At 45.7% G+C, this 20,331-nt stretch overlaps 1 protein-coding gene across 5 annotated transcripts in view; it reads right to left on the bottom strand.

Moving 5' to 3' along the window:
* The window catches only part of CACNA1E (calcium voltage-gated channel subunit alpha1 E), a 465,592-nt gene that overhangs the window by 282,655 nt on the left and 162,606 nt on the right, over window positions 1-20,331 (bottom strand). For all 5 annotated transcript variants that reach the window (XM_084785552.1, XM_084785556.1, XM_084785554.1 and 2 more), the window contains exon 4: window positions 687-793. In XM_084785552.1, the coding sequence (XP_084641678.1) occupies window positions 687-793 (107 nt within the window). The remainder of the gene's footprint in view (window positions 1-686; window positions 794-20,331) is intronic.

Here is a 20,331-nt window from a genome sequence, read left to right as displayed (position 1 = left end):
AGACACAGGCAGGCACACCACGATGACCAGCCTTGTATATGGGTACAGCTAAGGGTACTGAAGGATGAAGAAGACATGATGCTGCATGCATACCCAGAGCAAGGGAAAGGGCTGTAGAAATGGGCAGATGTGTCCACCTAGGGACTGGATGTTTTTCTCCTGAAAGTCCCTGATGGCACAGCATTGCCCAGGAGGAGTTTGTTTCCCCATTCTTGGGTCTCTACACCATCTGGAAACTTCAGAGTTTTCATGCCTGGGTCATCAGTCTGGCCACTTGCCCATGTGTTTGGACTTAAAATGATTCCTCTCTTCTGGAGGAATATTTGACCTGTGCATCATCTCCTCAGGAGAGTAAGGACGTCAGCATTTAGCAAGTTCATAACCACTAACACACTCAGCTGTCAGCATCCTCCCTCCTTTTCCTTCTCACTTCAACAGTCCCTTAGGAAAGAGGAGTGAAGCAAATGGCCCTCCTGAATGCCCTACCTTCTTGTCTGGCTGTCACGTGATGTACACACAGGTATTTGCAATGCCCTCTTCCTCATGAGTCCCAGGAGGGTTTATTGCTAACTTGTCCCTCTGCAAACAATAAATTCTTCACAGAGATGCGTGAGAAAGGAAGTTTGGGAAGGGAGGTTGAGTCAGGGGAACCAGGAGGAGAAAGGGAGAAGAAAGCAGGCACATACCAGTCGTCGGGACATCGGGGTCTTGTCATCCTCAGGAAGATGCTGCTCCAGGGCTAAGACGATGCAGTTGGCAATGATGGTGGCCAGGATCATGTACTCAAATGGCGTGCAAAAGAGGAGTTAAGGATCAAGTTCATGTAAGACAGGATACAGCCTCCAAGATGGCCACGTACATAAACTCACAAACTTCTCCCTGCTGGCCCTTGCAGTGTGAATGTTTTATACTCGCAAGCAGGTGGTTCTTAGCACAAGGAGCCATTATTACTTAGGACTGGCCTATGAAAAGGACATATTTTCTTCAAGAAAAGGAAGCAGGGAGGAAAGAATAAAATTGGGAATATGTCAGATGCCCCAAATAGTGAGTGAAATAAAACATAAATCCAGGAACTAAATAGGGCTTCAAATTGGTGGAGAAGAAAGAAGAGAGGTAAACCCTGTACCAGGATCCTGTTCTGCTCTTCCAACCTTTTAGGTGCCTGGGCAGAAAACCCAGCTTTGGCATCAATAAAGACCCAGCTGTGGCTGTCTTCTGCCCTTTCAGAATCACATTTAGAGTCACCCTTCTCTCTGGAACCTCTAATCAATTTGGGAGAAAGAAGAATCCCTGAAAAGGAAAATATTCAGCCATGCTGTGTGAGCCCCCTTTGTTTTCATATCTGACACAGAACGATCATTCTGGGAGCAGGAGAAGCACTTGGACTCACCTTATTTTCTCCTAAGTTTCTTCATTTAGAGGCATCAGAAAGGCATAGAATGGGTTGGAATCTACCATGGCAGAATCCAGCCTCTATAAACCATAATGTGAATCCAATGAGTAAATATACAAGCTTTTTCCTGCTGTTTTTCTAATGACAGGTGAGATGTTCTCTGTGGCTTTGGTGGAGGGGGGGGGATGACTCAAAGCAGGCATCTTGATTCCTGCAGAAAGGCTTTGCTGCAAGCTCAGGGGAGATGGGGGGGGGCATGGCTAGAAAAAAGCAAACACTGGATCCCTCCCAGGGCCCAGTCATTCTGCACGTTGGGATTTCATTCTGTAATTACTGTTATGACAAACACAAGCCAGATGTGTCACTAGCCTTGCTGTTCAACCTATTCTCTGGCAAATTCCACGACTCACGTTGGGGGGAGAAGTGTAGTATGTCTGACAAAGAGAGGAGAGCAGAGACCATTCTCCTGTCACCCCACAGAGCGGGGCTGCCAGTGTAGGACACGGGTTCTAAACCCCTCTTTGCCAGTACAGAAGACCAGATCACAAAGAGATCCCTGATGCCTCTCTTCCAGTGCCCACTATAATATTGTGTCAGTGTCATCAGATAAGCATTCAGGGATCTCTGGGGAGGGGCAGAGACCAGAGCATTCTTCAGGCAGAGGCCACCTGTGCACAGAGATGTTAGTGGCCCACCAGTAGCTCTGATCCTGGGGCTAGCACAGGAGAGTAGAGAGAAGGTGACTCTTCCAGTCCACCACATTTGGCAGCACCATCTCTTCCCCAGCGTCCCCATGTATCCCTGAGTCACAGGCACTCTCCCACAGCTGGCAGTCCTTCCTTCCCACACATCTCCACTCCTCATATAGCATCCCCAACCCAGAAATCCTCTGCTTCCTATTGCTCAGCCACCCGATCTGGGAAACGGATGCACCTCATTGGACCTCTAAACAGACTCCTGCCCCAGATTCTACTATGCTTCTTGAAGCCCTCCCAGCTGGAGGGGAATCACTACATGGAAACCCATTGGTACTACTAGGCATGTTTTCTGCTTCAAACTCTGATAGCTTAGGGCAACCTCTGAGAGCAGAACATGCTTCAGGCACACCAACATGTCTTAGGACAAGTCCCCATCCAACACACACCCTGGCAAGGCCACCAGAGCATAAAGACCAGAAGGGGCACACTTCTGTCATATAGCTGGCTCTAATCTAGAGCTTTGCACATGGGATGACAAAAGACTGACCCACGGCCCACTATCCCACAAGACTCTGGAACAGGTCAAGCAATCCTGGGCCTGGTGCTTGTGCCTGGAATTCCAAGACGAATCTGATGCCAGTGAGAATAAGGCAAAAGTGGTGGTTGAGGAATTTCTGACCTTGCCTAGGAAACTGGCCCAGAAAGGAAACTGACAGCGCGCCAACACGGCATTGATGAATGGCTGCAGAATCTGAGGGCATCTGGGTGCTGTTTCTATTATGTAGGTCACAAAATACTAGTGCTACAGAAACTTGCAATCAAATAAATGAGGGAAGCCTGGGTTAAGTAAAGTTAAGTAGGTTCCTTCCCAGCAGGACTGCTTGGAGCCTTTAATGCTACCGTACACTGTGCGTAACCACACACACGGTGGGGTAGGGAGCAGGACGCAGCATACTCCAGACTTGCATCACCATGCAGTCCTTTGTTCAGAGCATCTTTCTAGGGATTGGTACCCACAGGAACATCATTAGGAGCCCTAATTAAAAAAAAAAAAGAGCAGGTCTCATTGCCCATTACAAGTTGAGGAAGGGCTGGTTGTCTCTGAGTTGAATGACATTGCCTCTTCAATGTAACACACACACACACACACACACACACATCAATTCTATTAATAAAGTTGTTCATAAAAACACTAGGTCTACCTGGTTACTGCCCATGTTTAGAAGTATCCCATGCAAGCTCAAAAACCCCCTCACCACTTGCACAGACTCAGGACCTCCCTGGGAAGAACTGGAAAAGTCACTTTATCATTCAAGCTATACAAATCTCTGCCTCTTGTTAATCCACTGGGTCTGGGGTTGTCTGAGGGGACTGAGTATCCTTCCAAAGAAAGGCCTAGAAGGAGAACCATGAGCTAAAGGTATAGGAGCTCTCAAGCAACGCTGACACTCAGACCAGCAGCTGTTTTTTTCCTCAGGACATTCTCGCCACCGATACCCACTGGGCTCGCTGGACCTGCCAATCACTCTCACTTCCTCAGCCATCTACAGCTCTCTGCTACAATCCTATCACTATCCAGATCAGATAAGGAAGGCTTGTTAGGGGGCACAAAACCAGCCTGGAAAAGGTGCCATCTCACAGAAGGACAGAGGAATGGCTCTTGAACCCAGAGGCTGATAAATAAAATTGTCTGTGATGTGCTAAGTCTCTGAATGGCTGAAAAGTCATGCAGCCTCAAAGAATGGTGCTGTCCAAGGCCCCAGATACTAGAATCAAAAGGTGGTGTGTTATTTAGGGTTTCTGTTAGGCTGTGATGAACTACCATGAACAAAAGCAAGTTGGGGGAGAAAGGGTTTGTGTGGATTACAGTTCCACACTGTAGTCTATCATTGAAGGCATTCAGGACAGGAACTCAAATGAGTAGGAACCTGGAGGCAGGAGCTGATGCAGAGGCCATGGAGGAGTACCACATATGTGCTCATCGTGGCTTGTTTCACTTATTTGTTTGCCTGCTTTTTCTTCTCTTCTCTTCTCTTCTCTTCTCTTCTCTTCTCTTCTCTTGTCTTGTCTTGTCTTCTCTTGTCTTGTCTTGTCTTGTCTTCTCTTCTTCTTCTTCTTCTTCTTCTTTCTCTCTCTCTCTCTCTCTCTCTCTCTCTCTCTCTCTCTCATTAATTAAATAGTACAGGACTGACTTAATAAGTATAAAATTGAAAGAGACTTAGATTTGTAATAAAAATCTAATTTTGAAGAAGGCCAAACTTTAAAACATCAGCCAAGCCTTGAGGGAAGGGAGGTTGGGTACAGGCACAGTGGACTGTAGGGCCAGGAATTGACCACTGTCAAACCAGTGTAAGTTGCTTGGTTTCTCATGGGAAACATTTTATATACCTATGTCCATCAGCATCCAAATATGCCTGCTCAGTTGGTAATATCACAACATAATAGAACTCAGGACCCCCAGCCCAGGGATGGCACCACCCGCAATGGGCTGGGCCCTCTTCCATCAATCACTAGTTAAGAAAATGCTCTACAGGCTTGCCTGTAGCCTGATCTTATGGAGGCTTTTTCTTAATTCAGGCTCCCTCCACTCAGATTACTTTATCTTACGTCAAGTTGACATAAAACCATCCTGCACAGGTAGGAATCTAGCAATTCATAGACCCACTTCTTCCTCTAGCCAAATCCTCTGCCTACTGTCTGGTGTCCAAGGACTCACTCAGAGCAGCTGTCTGCAGCTGGTTTGGGTTAAATTGTTGGAAACTGGTCAAATATATCCAACCTAGAGAGGGATGAATGCCTCTCCAGGTCCTCCAGCCTTAGACTTTGGGGGGAACTCAGCTGGAGAACAAAAGAATGTGATGTGGTACTGTGGTGTGGGGGGAAGGGTGTAAGAGTCTGGAGGTTCTGGGGGGTAAGCGAAAGGCTAGGCAACAGAAAATGCCACAGAGGCAAACAGGAAGGCATACAGGGGTGGGGATAGTGCCCCAGCCTCTGTCACAGCCCTTTTCTCTAGCTTCTCTTCTACTTCCTTTTCTGAAGAAAATATTAAGAACAGACAGTGACGTCCATTCATGTCTACCATTCATTGCAAGCGGCCTTTTTTCCTCTTTTCTGGTCATGAGCTAAAACTTCCCCTGGTGGCATTTTTCCTTATGCTTCATTTTTCTTTGCATTGCGCACTCCCCACCACCACCACCCTGCTTTGGTATCTTCTATTTCTCTCCTCCAAAAAAACTATCCCTTGAAAGCAGGTGCTTCGTTTAACTCTACACGGGCAGTGCTTAGTGGAGATTCTGGTACATAGGAGGAGCTTAATCAACTTTAAATGCACGAAGAGGCCTAAGCAGGCCCTCCACTCCCTCTGCTCAGTACAGGCTCCTATACGCACCCATCTCCTTTTTGCTCACCAGCAGACGTCAAGCCCAATAGCAAAGGCCCTGTTCCATCACCAAGGGAAGACTGTAGATAAGAGCCCACAGTTTCAACTTATGTGCCTCACAGGCAATGCAAAAGATGTGCCGTGAGGGGGTCAAAGGGAGCTACATGTCACCACGGCTGCAAAGAACAGCACCCTTCCTGGCAGCCACAGTCAGTGACAGGATGAAAGTCTATCTGTGCAGACTTCTCTTCTGCCTTGGAATTCAGTGGCCCCCATTACATTCTGGGCCCAGCGTGAAGCATTATCTATAGAATGTCCATCACAGAGTAGAGACTGTGTTCTAAGGGCCAGGACACATGGAGCCAATGAAGCAGAAAGGCCTGGGAAACTGAGGCCAGAGACTCAATACTGTGCTTGGAAATAGTGGGTATCTAATGATTGATATTTAATTAATAGGTGACTAATCAATACACAGGTAGTACAGGGACACCATAATGTGGTACCATTATAAAAAGACGTCGCACATTCTCTCTATACAATATTCTCATCTGAACTTTTGTACTGTATACTATGGGCATACATTATCTATCAAAAAAGAAAAAGAAGAGAAGCCAGCATGTACAGACATCCTCTTTAGTGAGAGGAGAGAGAGAGAGAAGGTGGGGGAGGGTCCCACTTTATTGGAAGGATAATCAGTTTTCTCTGAGTAATAGGGTTATATTCATTTTTTCCTTTACTCCTTTATCCATCGTCTGACTGTTATAATGAGCATGTATTAACTTATAATCATAAAATCAATTCAAGCTGTATGTATTCTGGGGAAGGAAAAATCAAACCAATACCAAAAATCCACATCAGCCTGAATACAAGGAAGATGACGATCAGAGAAGGCCGTGCAAGATCCCCGAAAGATCAAATGCGGGCGAACAAAGGCCCAGACTGAGCCAAAGAAGGAAATGACCACAAAGGAGCTTCAAACCTGCAAGGAAGCGTCCATCTCACTGTCTGCTCGCTAGGGGCCTCACTTCATAAACTTCCCTGGCACCCTTCCCAAACAGCCCTCCGCTCCTCACTCACTCGGAGCCGTTAATGAGGACCGGTGTCTCCACAGCTCTCCCTTCTCCTCCCCTGTCTAGAAGCCTCAAGACAATCATTAGGGAAATGATAAAAATAGGCTTGCTTATTGATTTATCCCTTTTACCCAATGCTCCTTCCTTCAACCAGTTGACTTGTTTCCCTAGCAACACAGCTAATTTGAGCAGCAGCGTGGCTCGGCCTGCACACCTGCCATTTGTTTAGTTCCTTCTTTAGCAGAGAAAGCTGGGGCAAGACAGAGGGTGGACCTGGTACTGCTGTGGTGCCGGCTCTGCTTGCCGACGGAGCCCCAGGAACCCGGGTTGAGGTGGAGCCCTGCCCTGCTCTGGAAGCACGGCCTCCTGACTCAAGCCAGCCTCTCGGCTTCCCAGCTGGAGGCACAGGCTGCAGACAGCCAATGTAGGGAATAGTGGGAAAGGATGCACCCAGGTGTTCTGAGACCCCTCTGCTCTCAGCTGTCCCCTCTCGCGGAGCCTTTGTCGCCATGCGCAAGGCAAATGAATATGATCTGAGGGGCCACCAGGGACAGGCAGGTTGACAGAACACTGCGTTCTCTTCAAGTTCCAGACCTAATGGGAAAAAAATTACTTCTGTGGGGACAAAAAAAATGTGGCCACTTTGGCACTTGCTAGAACTCTGGAGCCTCGCTACAATTGCTCCCTGTCTCTCAGGAGATAGATCTCAACCTCCACCAGCCATCCCTAGCACTAGCCTCAGACCCAAGACAATGGCCTGCAATAGGGTCTAAGTCCCATTTTCCCTTCAGCCTCCTTGTTTAGGGATGTGTGATTTGAAGAGACATAAAAGTCTCAGACAATGGTTTCCATGTCTTTGCATATGCCTACCACTCCTCAGCAGGACATAAATATGGCAATATGATTATTGATTCAAAGGGAAAGATTCTGTGTCTATTCTGTGATTCTGCCAGAAGCTTGGTACAGAAGAGACACTATAAATACAAAATGTAAAAGACAGTTCTTCCAAGTTTCTATATGACCGAAAAGAAAAAAAATCAAGATCTTGCCTTGGACCTAGAGAGCAATGGAGACAAAAAAAAAAAAAAAAAAGAAAAGAAAAGAAAAAAGAAGGAAAAAAAACTGTCAATGAGTAACAAGAAGAGTCAGGGTTCTCACTGCAAAAGTTGCCCAACACAGTGCTCCAAGTAGGGAAGGCCACCACCATCCACTTCCATAGAAGATACTAGAAAGACAAGAGGACCAGCACCTAAAATGACACATGAGCACAAAGCCCCTAAACAAATCACAGTCGCTTTTATTACCCTACTAAATCAAGTCTTAAGTGTCTGCTGTGGCTCAAAGCTTTGGGGAAAGCATCTGTTTATGGTCCCAGCCTTCAGGAGGGGCCTGGCTGGCTGTGGCTATGATCTGACCCTGAAGACATCTACCCCAGTAAAGAATTTAAAAGAAAATTATAGTAATGGGCCTCCGGGAAGAAAGTAAAGACATTTGGTCCAAGACCTCCTGGGAATATGGAGAGCTCTTTCAAACACCAAGTCCCCGGAGGAGGATTTATGAAGCTGATAGCTCTGATGCAATCTCTCCTGGTGGTTAGAAGGGACATTCATCACACCAAAGGCCGGAACTAAGGACAGGAGAGGTTGAACCACCACCACAGATGTCCGACTCCAACTCCTACAGACCCTGCCGGAGCCACAGTGAGGTCATGCAAGTGAGATCACATCCACTCTGCCTGAGGGGGTGGAGAAAGATGCATCTGTCCTGCAGAGATGAGTAACAATGAAGGGGCAGGACCTGTGCTTAAACCACAGACACAGCTGTCATGGTGGCCGGCATGTCGACAGATTGTGTTTTCACCTGGTGTGATCCTCCGCAACCCTTCCCAAGACAAATGCCCCTACAGGACTCTCTACTGCCTTATGCGTCCTCACATGCCATGAGGGCAAGCTTACAGCCCTTCAGTCTGAGAGGGAAATTCGTGCCTGGTAGAGCAGGCCTAGGGCCAGCTGCCTTCATGGGGGAGGAGGGCATTTCCCACTTTCTCTGCTGATCACAGTGGAAGGGGTAGGTGGGGCAAGCGGGAGAGAAAACGATGGAATTTCAACAAGGCTTTCTAATGCCTTGAAGCTAGCTGCCCCTGTCTGTCAGATGAGAGGGCCTGGGGTAAGAGGTCAATCCTGGTGTGAGAGGTCAAGTGCAGAAGCTCTGTCTGGACATCTGAACATTCATTCTTCTGCCCTGCCTGGCCAGATGGAACAGCCCAAAGCAAGTGTGAACAAAAGTTTCCTGGGAAGAAACTGTGCCTTACTCTGAGCCGTTTGCAAGCCCGATCAACTAACTAGAACGTCAGTGATCGTGGGGAGGTAGGAATGTTGCAAGTCTACAGCCTAAGTATAATTTATCCTGGGTTTGTTTTCAATCCTGTGACTAACAGATTTAAAAACAAACAACAACAAACAAACAACTTTTAGAATGGATTGAATAAGCAGGGCACTGACTTCCACCAACCCTGAAGCTGTAAATGTCATCTGATTGTATAATGTACCAACATATGGACCGCCCTCACTTATGGAACAAGCCATGTGCTCAACTCCATTTCCGTGTTCTTCCGCAAGCCTTGCTCTCGGGTTCTGTCTCTGTCCTCAGCAGATTAACTGAGGGTGGGACCAAGGTCCCTCATAGGACTGGAGAGCTAGCACATCCAGTGCACGGCTCTGACAGCAAACGTGAAACTCCACACCACATTGCCCTTCCCCTCCCGCCACGGCAGGAAAACGGTACTGCAAGGTACTGCAACAAGTGGAAACACGAGAAGTCTCTGAGTACTCCACGCTGCCCCATTTTATGATCTCATTGCTTTCCTCAGCACAATTATTCTCACCTTCCAATCTTGTCTTTAAAAAACAAAAATCAGATGGGTAAAAATTAAACCCCTTTTCCTTAAAAAAACAAACAAACAAAATGTATCATGTGACTTCCAGCCTTAACACTATCTTTTTAAGTTTGGTTTCCATGGTGGTGGGATGCAACCTTCCATCACCATGACAACCGCTCCTTTTCCAATCCACCATCTGACAGGCAACCCTGAATGCTCATGCACCTCTCTTTCAACCCACCCTTCCCCTGTCAAGAGATGGAAATGCTATTACACCTGCTCCTAAAGACCTCAAGCCCCGTGAATGGATGACAAGGAAAGCAACACTGAAAACACAACACAGAGGCAGAGGAGCGCTCGGAGGGGAGTCTAGGTACACTACTACAGAGGTCCATGGACTCAAATTATTTAAGACAAATGACCCTTAGCATTCCTTTTTATTGTTAACTTTGAAACTATGTCTCATCTCTCACAGCTTCTGCACCAAAGAATTCTGCCTAACTCCCAAGACCCTGTCACCTAATAAAGCCACCAAAAGGAAGGAGTGACAAAGGGACAGGGGATAAGTAGAAGTCAGTTCTAGACCCATTTGCACCACATGGTTGCCGGGGAGTGGGAAGGTATACTTCTGGAAAAAAAAAAAAAAGACCGCTCTGCCCTCCCCTTTCTGTTGCTCGTGCCATTTCAATGACGGTCACCTGGAGGAGTCTTAACAAACTCACTTGTTATGTGTCTGACTGGATCTTGGATTTAAAACAGCTGTCATTCCACACACAGTTTTGGTGATCAAGAGACAAATGACTGAATGAAGAAAAGGTGCACGCTGGAAGTCTTTGATAGAAAACAAATCAGCAGTGGGGAGATTACTTGTTTCGGAAATGAAAATTAGTGTTTTGATGACATTCTGACAAGTCCTGGTCCATCAAGAGTTCTGGCAGCAACTTGTACTTTAAAGGAAAAAAGCAAAATAACATGAGCTACAATGAGAAGCCACACCCGAAACTGTACCCTACTTCATAGCATCACTCATCATAGGGCGGGCATCAAATGCTGCTGAAAATGGATCAAGAAAATGAAGAACATTTTGTTAAAAAGATCATAGAGAGGAGGGGGCGGTGCCTGGAGAAATTTTGTTTTCTGTTGAGAGCTCTACAGTGGTATCCATGTTCAAAGACACCAGCCAGCCAGGAAACCAGGCGAGCACCTGTGGAAGGAACTATGCTCAGCTTGCACAGGGAAGACGGAAGAGGCAATGTAGGTGTTTTCAAACATCCAAAGGCCACCTTGGAATGGAAGGCTCCCATGATTTTGAAGTTATTCTAGAGAGTAAGACACCTCCTCTCCCAAAGGCAGATCTGAGAGAATATAGATGCCTCTGTCCATAAGAAAACGAATTACTTTGTTAAGAGGCAAGTGAAATGCCATGCTAATAAATGCCATCGGTAAGAAAGCCCTTGCAAATGCTAGACAGTCAATATTCTCCCTGTGACCAATTTGGAATTACTAATTTACATGAGAGATTGTGGAACATACACGAAAGACAATTTGGGGGCATGGAGAGGCCCGTCCCAGCATATGACTTACTGTAAGTTTCCTGTTTCTGGGAGATTGTCAAGAGTGTTCAGGAATTTCTCCATTTGATGGGCATTACGCTAAGTCAATCTTCACATACTTAGAGGTTATCTTAACCAGGAAGAATCAAGGTTAGAAAGTCTTCAGTGGTGCTGGGTGAGGGTGGCTCTGTCCCTCGGCCTCATTTGTCTAGACCTATCTTCAGGGAGTCTGGAGGAGCCAGAGGTCTGCCTGAAGAAGCCATAGGTGAGTGCTTCTGCCAACACAACACCTCTCAGAAGTACTTTATTATCTTAGGCTGAAATCCAAGGTGCCCAGGGGGCTCCATCTCTCTCACAATAGCCTGCAAGGGAAGTGAGACGAATCCACCAGTGATCAAAATACACACAAAGGAAACAGAGCAGCTGGGCATGGTGGTGCATGCTGAAACCCAACGATCCCTTCAGGCTGACGCAAGAGCATCTAGGTCCAGGTCAGCCTGGACTACAGAAAAAAAAAGTATATTTCACAAAATACGGAGCAGAGAGGAAGGGAGGGAGAAGTAAATGAAGAAAAGAGGGAGGAAGATGCCTAAATGGATGAGGTAAGTGACCCATCTCTCACTGTAGAAAATAAGTGGCTCTCTGCCCCAACTGAATTACAGAATCACCAGCTGAAAGGAAAATTGGTGTTTCACATGGAAAGCTTGTCTGCAGAGCAATGGAGGCCGTGCAGCAGTGGGGCTGTAAAGAAGATGAGACCAACCAAAGATCCCAGAATCCAACCCAAACTTGCACCCCAATGACATAGACCAAGATATCCCAGGATTTGACCTGTGCCTAAGAGAGCTTTGTCCAAGACAGGGTGGAACAGGGGAAGGAGAATTGTCTACCACACAGTGCTGGTAAGACCACAGCTGTCTGTGACCCTGCACCAGCCGTCTGTGAAGACCAATCAATTAAGTTAAAGCAGGCCTCCAAAACACACTGTAGAGTGACCATCAGACAATAAGCATTCATTAGTTTTCTAGGTCTGAAAGACAGTCTCTATAGAGTGTTGGTAAAAGTATATGATAGAAATAAAGAAAAAGAAAAAGAGAAACGGGCCTACTTTACTGAGAACATTGTTCTTAACCGAGCTCCTTTCAGACAGGAGTGTGCAAAGCTTCTAGACAATTCTAATATCCCTGAATCTGTTCCTTTGCTTTGTTATCTTGAGCTTTGCCCACTGATGTTTGTGATGAAAATGAAACCACAGCCTGTGCATCCCATGGGTGTCATCTTCTACCCCCTAACTGTCACCAGACACGTGAGATGCAACAACCTCGTTCACAGAACTTGAGGGGCAGTGACCTCAAAAGCAAATACTTCCATGCATAGCTCTCGCTAAGGGAGTGTGATCTTGCCAACACATCCAGATCCTCTACATTTACATAGGCCCATATCCCCCAAACCGGCCCCCTCCCTGTGTTGCCACATCCGCCCGTTCACTCCGCCTCCGGATAAGCCCACGCCCTTCAACTGCTCCTCTATCCACAGACCAGAAGAACGCATGCATCTCGGTGCATCCATATGGCTCAGTTATTTCACAAACACTAATTTCCATGCAAATACAATCCAAAGTTAGCAGAATGGAGAGAGAGTGTTTAACTTTTTCCTGCCCACCCCCATTACTGCTTCAGAGACTTCTTCAGTCTGATTTCCAGGAGCTAAATGATCCCTCCAAATCCTACACGCTCACACACATCCATGTCTGGTTCCCACTGGTAGAAGACCCTTCAGGGTTGCAGGACAGATGGCCACACAGAGCTCACTGGGCACACTTCCAAAAGCTCAGAGCGCACCCCACACACACACACTTACACACACACACACACACACACACACACACACACACACAGCACTCCAACCTTTCCAGGGGCTTCCTCCACAGTTGACAGAAGCTCCTCCCAACTCTCTTTGCTGGTAGAACACAGAGACCTTGCAAATCTAAGAAACCTAAGAGACAAGGAAGAGTTCACTGGAAATTCTGGTAGCCCTGAGCATGTGCCAGGTGGCCAAGTTAGGACTGTGTCCCCCCAGGGATGCTTCCATCTGCCTCCAATTGGGCCGTCTGAGATATCCGGCTACCAATTCTCTACAACTGAAAACAAAATGTAGTGTGTTTGGTTAAGGCTGTTAATGGCTTTGAACACCTCCTCTGCTTTAGTCAGCAGCTTGCTGGAAAAATCCTGCCCCATTGTTGCTCCTCAAATTTTTGTTTCCTGCAACTTAAATCTGGATGAGTCCTGGGAGAAATATTGGTGTAAAATCAGTATTTGAAAAACATACAAAAGAGGACCAATTTTGATGTAAATGCTTTAAGTTTTATTTATTTTTTTTAAAGTAAACTCAATAATTGTAAGAAATCGAGAAGAAAAGTTTTATGTAAATCTAGCTGCAGCAGTTTAAAAAAATACACTAACTCTAACCAGGCCTCTAGCTCTCCCTCAGTGGGTCACATTAAGCAAATAAGCTCTCCATACCTTATCCGCTGACTGTGGGATGTGGAGGGAAAACTGTGTGTCTCTCTGATGTGGCCACAAAGAATGATTTCAACAGGTGCTTCCCGTGGGGAGCACTCAGCACAGCACCCCGGCATACAGTAAGCATTTAGTAAATGTTAGGTTTTTATGAACTGTATCATCCTTATAGCACATGTACTAATATCTGACATGTTTGCAGAGGACTTTTATTCGCAGTAGCTGGCGCTGGCCTAGAAACAGTCCTCCCAGGTGAGCCTGGCAGGGGGAAATAAGTTCTGCCTCATAGCTGAGGTGTGAAGCCCCGAGGCTCAGGTAACCACAGAGGCCTGCACAGAACCATATCTGGCAAAAAAGCCCAGTTAGAAATCTGCCAAAAGCCAAGACAAAGCAAGACAATACTGTAAGAAGGGAGAAACTTGGCTGTGGATATTTCGTGCTGATTCACCCATAATTAACTAGATACTAACACCTAAGAGTCATTCACACATTACTTTGTGCCTACCACTATACTGTGGAGTTTATACATAATGCCTCACACAAACACTGAGAAAATCCAACACAACATGCCTTATAGGCTAAATCACCATTTTCACTTGACGTTTGGGGGCTTTGAGATGGAGCAAAGCTAGGCAGGTTGACTCCACGGGTACAGCTAGGAGGCAGCTAGGAGAAAGCTAGGAGTTGGAATTGAGATTTGATCCAGAGGCCACGCTCTCAACAATGGTGCGCTCTCCTGCTCTGAACAGGGCACTGGTGGATCCTAAACTCTAAGGCAGCATTGTCATCAGCTGGGCCTTGAACTAGATGATGGCAAAGGTCTCCTCAGCTCCTGAGGCTTTTATTTTATTATCTAGTAAATAAAATAAAATGTCGACTGAGACTCTGAAAACAATACCTTAGGTGGAAAAAGCAAGATACTGCACCCTAGCTTAAACAGACATGAAACAGTCATGAACGTATGCATGGATTCCAGCGAAGCATGTGGCACGGATATCCCCCACAGTATTTTTACAGACAATATAGAGAAGCGGCAGTTGGCTCAAGAGCAGTTCAAAGGATCTGAGAAAAGCTGAGCGGTCCATGAGGACTTACTAAGACACTGAAGATCGGCACAAGAGAGTCCCTAATTCTAACTATATTTTTATTAATTACTTGGCTCAACTCTCAATAGCACTTGCTTATCAAATCTGCAGATGACACAGAGCAGGTAGGGGGTCTCATTCATTAAGCAGCCCTGTCCAGAGACAACAAATGTGTGGCCAACAGCGCCAGCAATGAAGCATTGGAGCCCATCACCTACAGTCAGGTTCTCTGTGGATGGACTTGGGAAAGTAACTTAACCTTCTTTGGCTTCAGCTTCCCCATATTTAAGATATAGAACTGGAGGGGGTCAAGGACACCACAAGAAGACCTACAGAGTAAACTGACCTGAGCCTGTGGGGACTCACAGGGATGAAACCAACGACCAAAGAGCATGGATGGGCTGGACATAGACACCCTACACATATGTAGCAGATGTGCAGCTTGGTCGCATGTGGGTGCCCCAACAATAAGAGAAGGAGCTGTCTCTGGCTCTGTTGCCTGTGTTTGGATCCCTTTCCCCTAGTTGGGCTGCCTTGTCCGGCCTCAGTGGGAGAGGACGCACTTAGTCCTGCTGCCACTTGAGGTGCCAGAGTGGGTTGGTGCCACTTGAGGGCCTCCCCCTCTCTCAGAAGAAGGAGGGGAGAAGTGGGAAGAGGGAACATGAGGGTGGGACTGGGAGGAGAGAAGGGAGGGGCTGGGATGAGACTGTAAAGTGATTAGATAAACAAATAAATGGGGAAAAGGTGTTTATAATAATACTTGTGGCTGCTAGTTTGTTTAGATGTAAGAAAGGCTGGCGTCTGGTGGCTATAGATGGATATTGGCTTTCTTTTCCCCTTGAAACATCAGAAACAAACTAGGAGGTAACAGTACCCTAAACAAACCTCAATCCCAACTATCAAGCTAAAAATCAAACTGAAGATACAGTAGGGGGGGAAACTTCTGTCATCTCCTCATGTGAAAAGAACATAAGCTTTTAGTTGACCACAAGCTTAAGGCCATTTCTTAATTTTAAAAAAACAAAGTTCAAAATCATATTTACTGAAATAAATATGTTTATATTGTTCTATATTCTGGGAATTTAAAAACGATAATAGAAAATGGCCCCTCCCCTTGCAGGTCATCTTTTCAACCAAATTAAAAGTCATGGGGAAGGGTGAGAGCAATGTAATAAGGGCCCAATGGAGGAAGTGCTTGGTTGAATTCTTCCAAGAGCAACCAAGGAAGGTGTCAAAAAGAAAATGACCTCTAAGAACCTAGGGAGGGGCAAATTTAAGGACCTGAAGACCTAGGCAAAGATAATGGCCTTTGCTGTCAGTGGACTGGCTAGAACGGGAGCGGGGATGGAAACTGAGGCAGTTGCTGCGAGTCCTGAGACACCCTGTTCGCCAAGCCAAGGAAGCTCAACTACAAAGTTAATAAACGTTAGGCCCCAGGGGAAACAGATTTCTGGCTTCTCTGTCCCTGCCTCTAGCCACGCTTAGGCATTTAAATCTAAATTAACTAATATCAGAGAAAATGTAGGTGCACATAGAGTACCCTGTCAGATAATACAAATCAAAACACAACCACCATCACAGAGAGCTCTTCTCTACAGTGATGCTGCGCACCACAGGAACAGGAAGTAAATAAGTGGACTGGATCAGCATTTCCTCATACAGCAGAAACCAAAGGGACTCACAGAGCACATGGGAGCTCCAGAGGGCTATTTTGATGTCTCATTCTTAAGGGTTTTAAGTCACAGAGAGTGTTTTGTTATTAAGCGTCTGGAGATGGAGAAGGGCTTCTGGTTGAATTCATGTTTTCTGGGTAGAATGTGAGATCCTTGGGCAAACCTTTCTCTGTAGCCCTTTCACACAGGGTTCCTACCATACAAGATTTAAAGTTTGTGGTATGTAGTTAGGAAACACTCTACCTGAGAGCCCAGTATCCCTACAGAAATATTGGGATAACTTAACAAATTGATATATGAAAAATTAATGAACTGTGAGCTGGAGAGATGGCTCAGTGGTTAAGAGCACCATCGCTCTTCCAGAGATCCTAGGTTCAATTCCCAGCACCCACATGTCAGCTCACAACTGTCTGTAACTGCAGTTCAGGGGCTCTGATACCTTCACACAGACATACATGCAGGCAAATATCAATGTACTTAAAATTAAAAATATAAATAAATTATTTATAACTAATTGATGTGTAGTTGTGGACTATAATTTGTGAAAGCTCAGAATATGGTACATGGTCCATTCAGACTGTTTGAACATAGTGCACTAAACAGTTGATTGACAATATTCAGAAAGCACGTCAGCATGCTATGTACCTTGAGGCCATCAATAGAAACCTCAATTGTCATTACATTATGGATCTCTGGGTGCCAATTAACAGAGTTTTTGTAGAAATTTTTCAAATAATAAACACTGCATTTTCTTTGACAGTGGGGAAGTCTGCAGTGGGTCATATGGAAATTGGGGCAATTCTGAAGGAAACTGTGAAATAATACTTGTCTTTTATAACTCCCCAATTCCCATGTAATGACCCCTGACTTTCTCCCAGCAGGCAGTGCTCTTACACTACCACCACAGTGCCCAGGTCCTGCAGATCCCAGCCACAGCAGTACTAGAGACAGCATAATCACTTTGTTGATGCTTGTTAAATCAATAGCAACATATTTAATTACAAATCATTCAAAAAAAGAATATGCACTACTCGCCATGTGCCAGCATTGTACTAGGTGCTGCGATTACAACGGATGGACCCATTCCCCTAAAAGCCTGGTCTCAGTCATAAGGCCAAAAAGAATAAAATGAACTAACTCAAAGTTAATAATGTCAAAAAATCAAGAGTCCATTCCCATACCCAAGATCTCACCGTTACTTTGATAGAATGATCTGGAAGCCTCAACTGTCTGAGCTCAAAGAATAAATTTCTGTTCACAGCGGAGATTTATGTTAGCGTATCAGAGACAGATCCAGACTGGGCAATCTCCTTAGCAGTTTTGTTTTGCTTTTCTAAAAAGGGTTTTTCTGTGCAGCCCTGGCTATCCTATAACTTGCTCTGTAGACTCAAAGAGCTCAACCTGCCTCTGCTGCCTAAAGGCTGGGATTAAACGTATGTGCTATGACAGCCCAGCTGATTAGCAATTCTTACGATGATGTCTCTAAAGGTATGACAAGGCACAGAGCAAAACTGTATGTATGAAGCAGCACCTCTCAACATAGCTTCCAGAAGCAGCAGTGGCAAGAGCTCCTGGAAACCTGTGCTACATAAGAACTCACAGATCCTGTTTCAGACTTACTGAGTCAGTAAGAGTCAGACCCACCAAGCTACATGCTAACAAAGCCACCCAGGTGATTCTGAGGCAAGCTAAAGTTTCGAGACTGAGGCTTTACTGAAACTGGCAGTGTACACACCTGACGTCAACTCAAAGGACCCAAATGAGTAAGTAATTAGCCCTGGTCCTGATGGAAATTCCTACTGAAAGAAATGGCGGCTGACAGAATAGTAGCAAACTAGTTCCCAACAGCACACAGCTGGAAATTGCCAGGATGTTTGTAACTGTTGAAAATTCGTTTCATGCTTTTTTGACTCTGACCGTCCCCATGGGACAACGGTGTGAAAACTGGGGAGAGTGACACAGTTTAAAACATTTCAACCCACAGTTAAACTAAAGAGTCCTATGCACACTTTCCAGAGCTTCCTTTCTGGTCCAGGAGGCCCCCTCGCAGCACCCTGTGTCCACTCACGTCGCTACCCAGAGCACTTCTTTTTTCTAGTCACCACGTCCTGACTGCGCAGCCGCGTCTCATGTTATTACACCTCCCTGAAGGGCAGAAGGACCGAGGGACAAACCTAAAACACATTTTTCCTGGTTCTTCAGAGAGAACGTGCAGATACCACAAAAATGTACCACCAATGATGGTGGAAAAAACTAAAGCCTCGGGGTCACACAGCTGTGACTGGTGGAGAGCAACTCTCCTGGCCTGAAAGGCCACACCTGCTGTAGGTACAGCATGGGCCCTCTCTCTGACGCCCTACACAAGAGAGATGCATCCCATGAACCTGAGACTGGCATCTAACCGAATGCTATGCTCCCAAGCCTGGGGTTCAATCTCTGACCCCGTGGGAGAGAGGCTGGGGGAAGGATGACTCCCAAGAAATAGACACTGTTCTTTTAGGGAGACGTTTAAGTCGCTTGTTGCTGTTTTCTGTGATGTGGCTTGTCTTCCTTAAGGACATATTCTTTGCTTTCCAGGGATAGGGATAGGAGATTCTTTCAAGTTTATGTAAAAAACAAAAAACAAAAAACAAACAAACAAACAAAAAACCAGAGATGGCAAATTGAAGAAACATATTTAGAATACTCCTTGAGTGAAGCTACATCTCAGCTATTTCCTTGAAATGAGCTGCACGTACAAAAGAATACTAGCCTCCAACTTTGTGCTATGATGTTTGTCCTTAATGAAGACGGATGCTAGAGACATCGCTGGAGAGGCCACATGAGTCCTCTCTGTGCAGGCTTAGAATATGCTAAGGGAAGTGATGTATAGCTCTCATATTACTGACTGGGTCTTTTGTTAAAGGGATTGCTTTAAAAGCCATGTGACTTGACAGTGACAGTAGCAGTGGCAGTGGTAGTGGGACCCTCTACAACACTCCACCCCAATTGCTATCTGAACTCTCATTGGAAATTAAAGTATTTATTGAAGCCCAATTCTCAGATCAGGGGCTCTACATTTATCTGTATGAAAATGCCAAGCTAACATGAGGAGTCTGAGTGACAAATACTTAGGGATGTAAATACCTTTCCCTTCCCCTTCCCCTTCCCCCTCTTCCCCCTCTTCCCCCTCTTCCCCCTCTTCCCCCTCTTCCTCCTCCTCCTCCTCCTCCTCCTCCTCCTCCTCTTCTTCTTCTTCTTCTTCTTCTTCTTCTTCTTCTTCTTCCTCTTCTCCATGGTGTCTAAATCAAAGCCTACCTATTTTTCAAATACCCAAATGCAACAGGGCTGAATAGGAGGTGTTCGTTATTAAAATGGAAAGAAATGGCATGCTGAAAGGTTTTCCTCCCAGCTGTCTTTGCCTGTATCACAGCCTCACTATAGAAAACAGAGGACTTAGAGGAAAAAAAGCTGATTTTTGATACTGTCCCTTTGCAAAAGACCATTGTCATATCTAAGCAGAGGCAAATAACCTCCCTTTTCTGAAGATTCTAGGAAAAACCCACACATACAATGAATTATTCACTAAGGCTGAACCTAAAAATGAGAGAGGGAGAAATTTAGAAAGATGAAATGATGGGTAGAAGGCTGGGCTAAAAGAGAAAGTGAGGACCTCGGGCTCCTTGCAGAAGAGTATTAATTATATTGCATTTAGGTGTGCTCTTTCATGTCTTTGTGGTCAGTGCTAAACAGATCATCAATATGTCCTCTACAGGGCTGGACTGCATGGTGGGTGGTGGTGTCCTATGGGTGCCCTGAGCAGGGGACTATAAAGTTCAACAAGCTGACCATCTGACAGGTAGAGTAAAAGTTCTTATCCCTTAGCAAATATTGATTACTTTTGTTGTTGTTGTTGTTTGAGACAGGGCTTCTTTGTGTAGCCTTGGCTGTCCTGGACTTGCTTTGAAGACCAGGCTGGCCACAAACACACAAAGATTCCCCCTGCCTCTGCCTCGCCAGTTCTGGGATTAAAGGCATACACCACCATGGCCAGCTCATTTTTGTTTTAAGAGTACAAAGTCTGAAGAAAAAAAAAAGATGTTC

The sequence above is a fragment of the Acomys minous genome (assembly GCF_964271855.1).
Source record: "Acomys minous genome assembly, chromosome: 1".
NCBI lineage: Eukaryota > Metazoa > Chordata > Mammalia > Rodentia > Muridae > Acomys > Acomys minous.
This window is presented reverse-complemented; position numbering and strand designations above follow the sequence as displayed.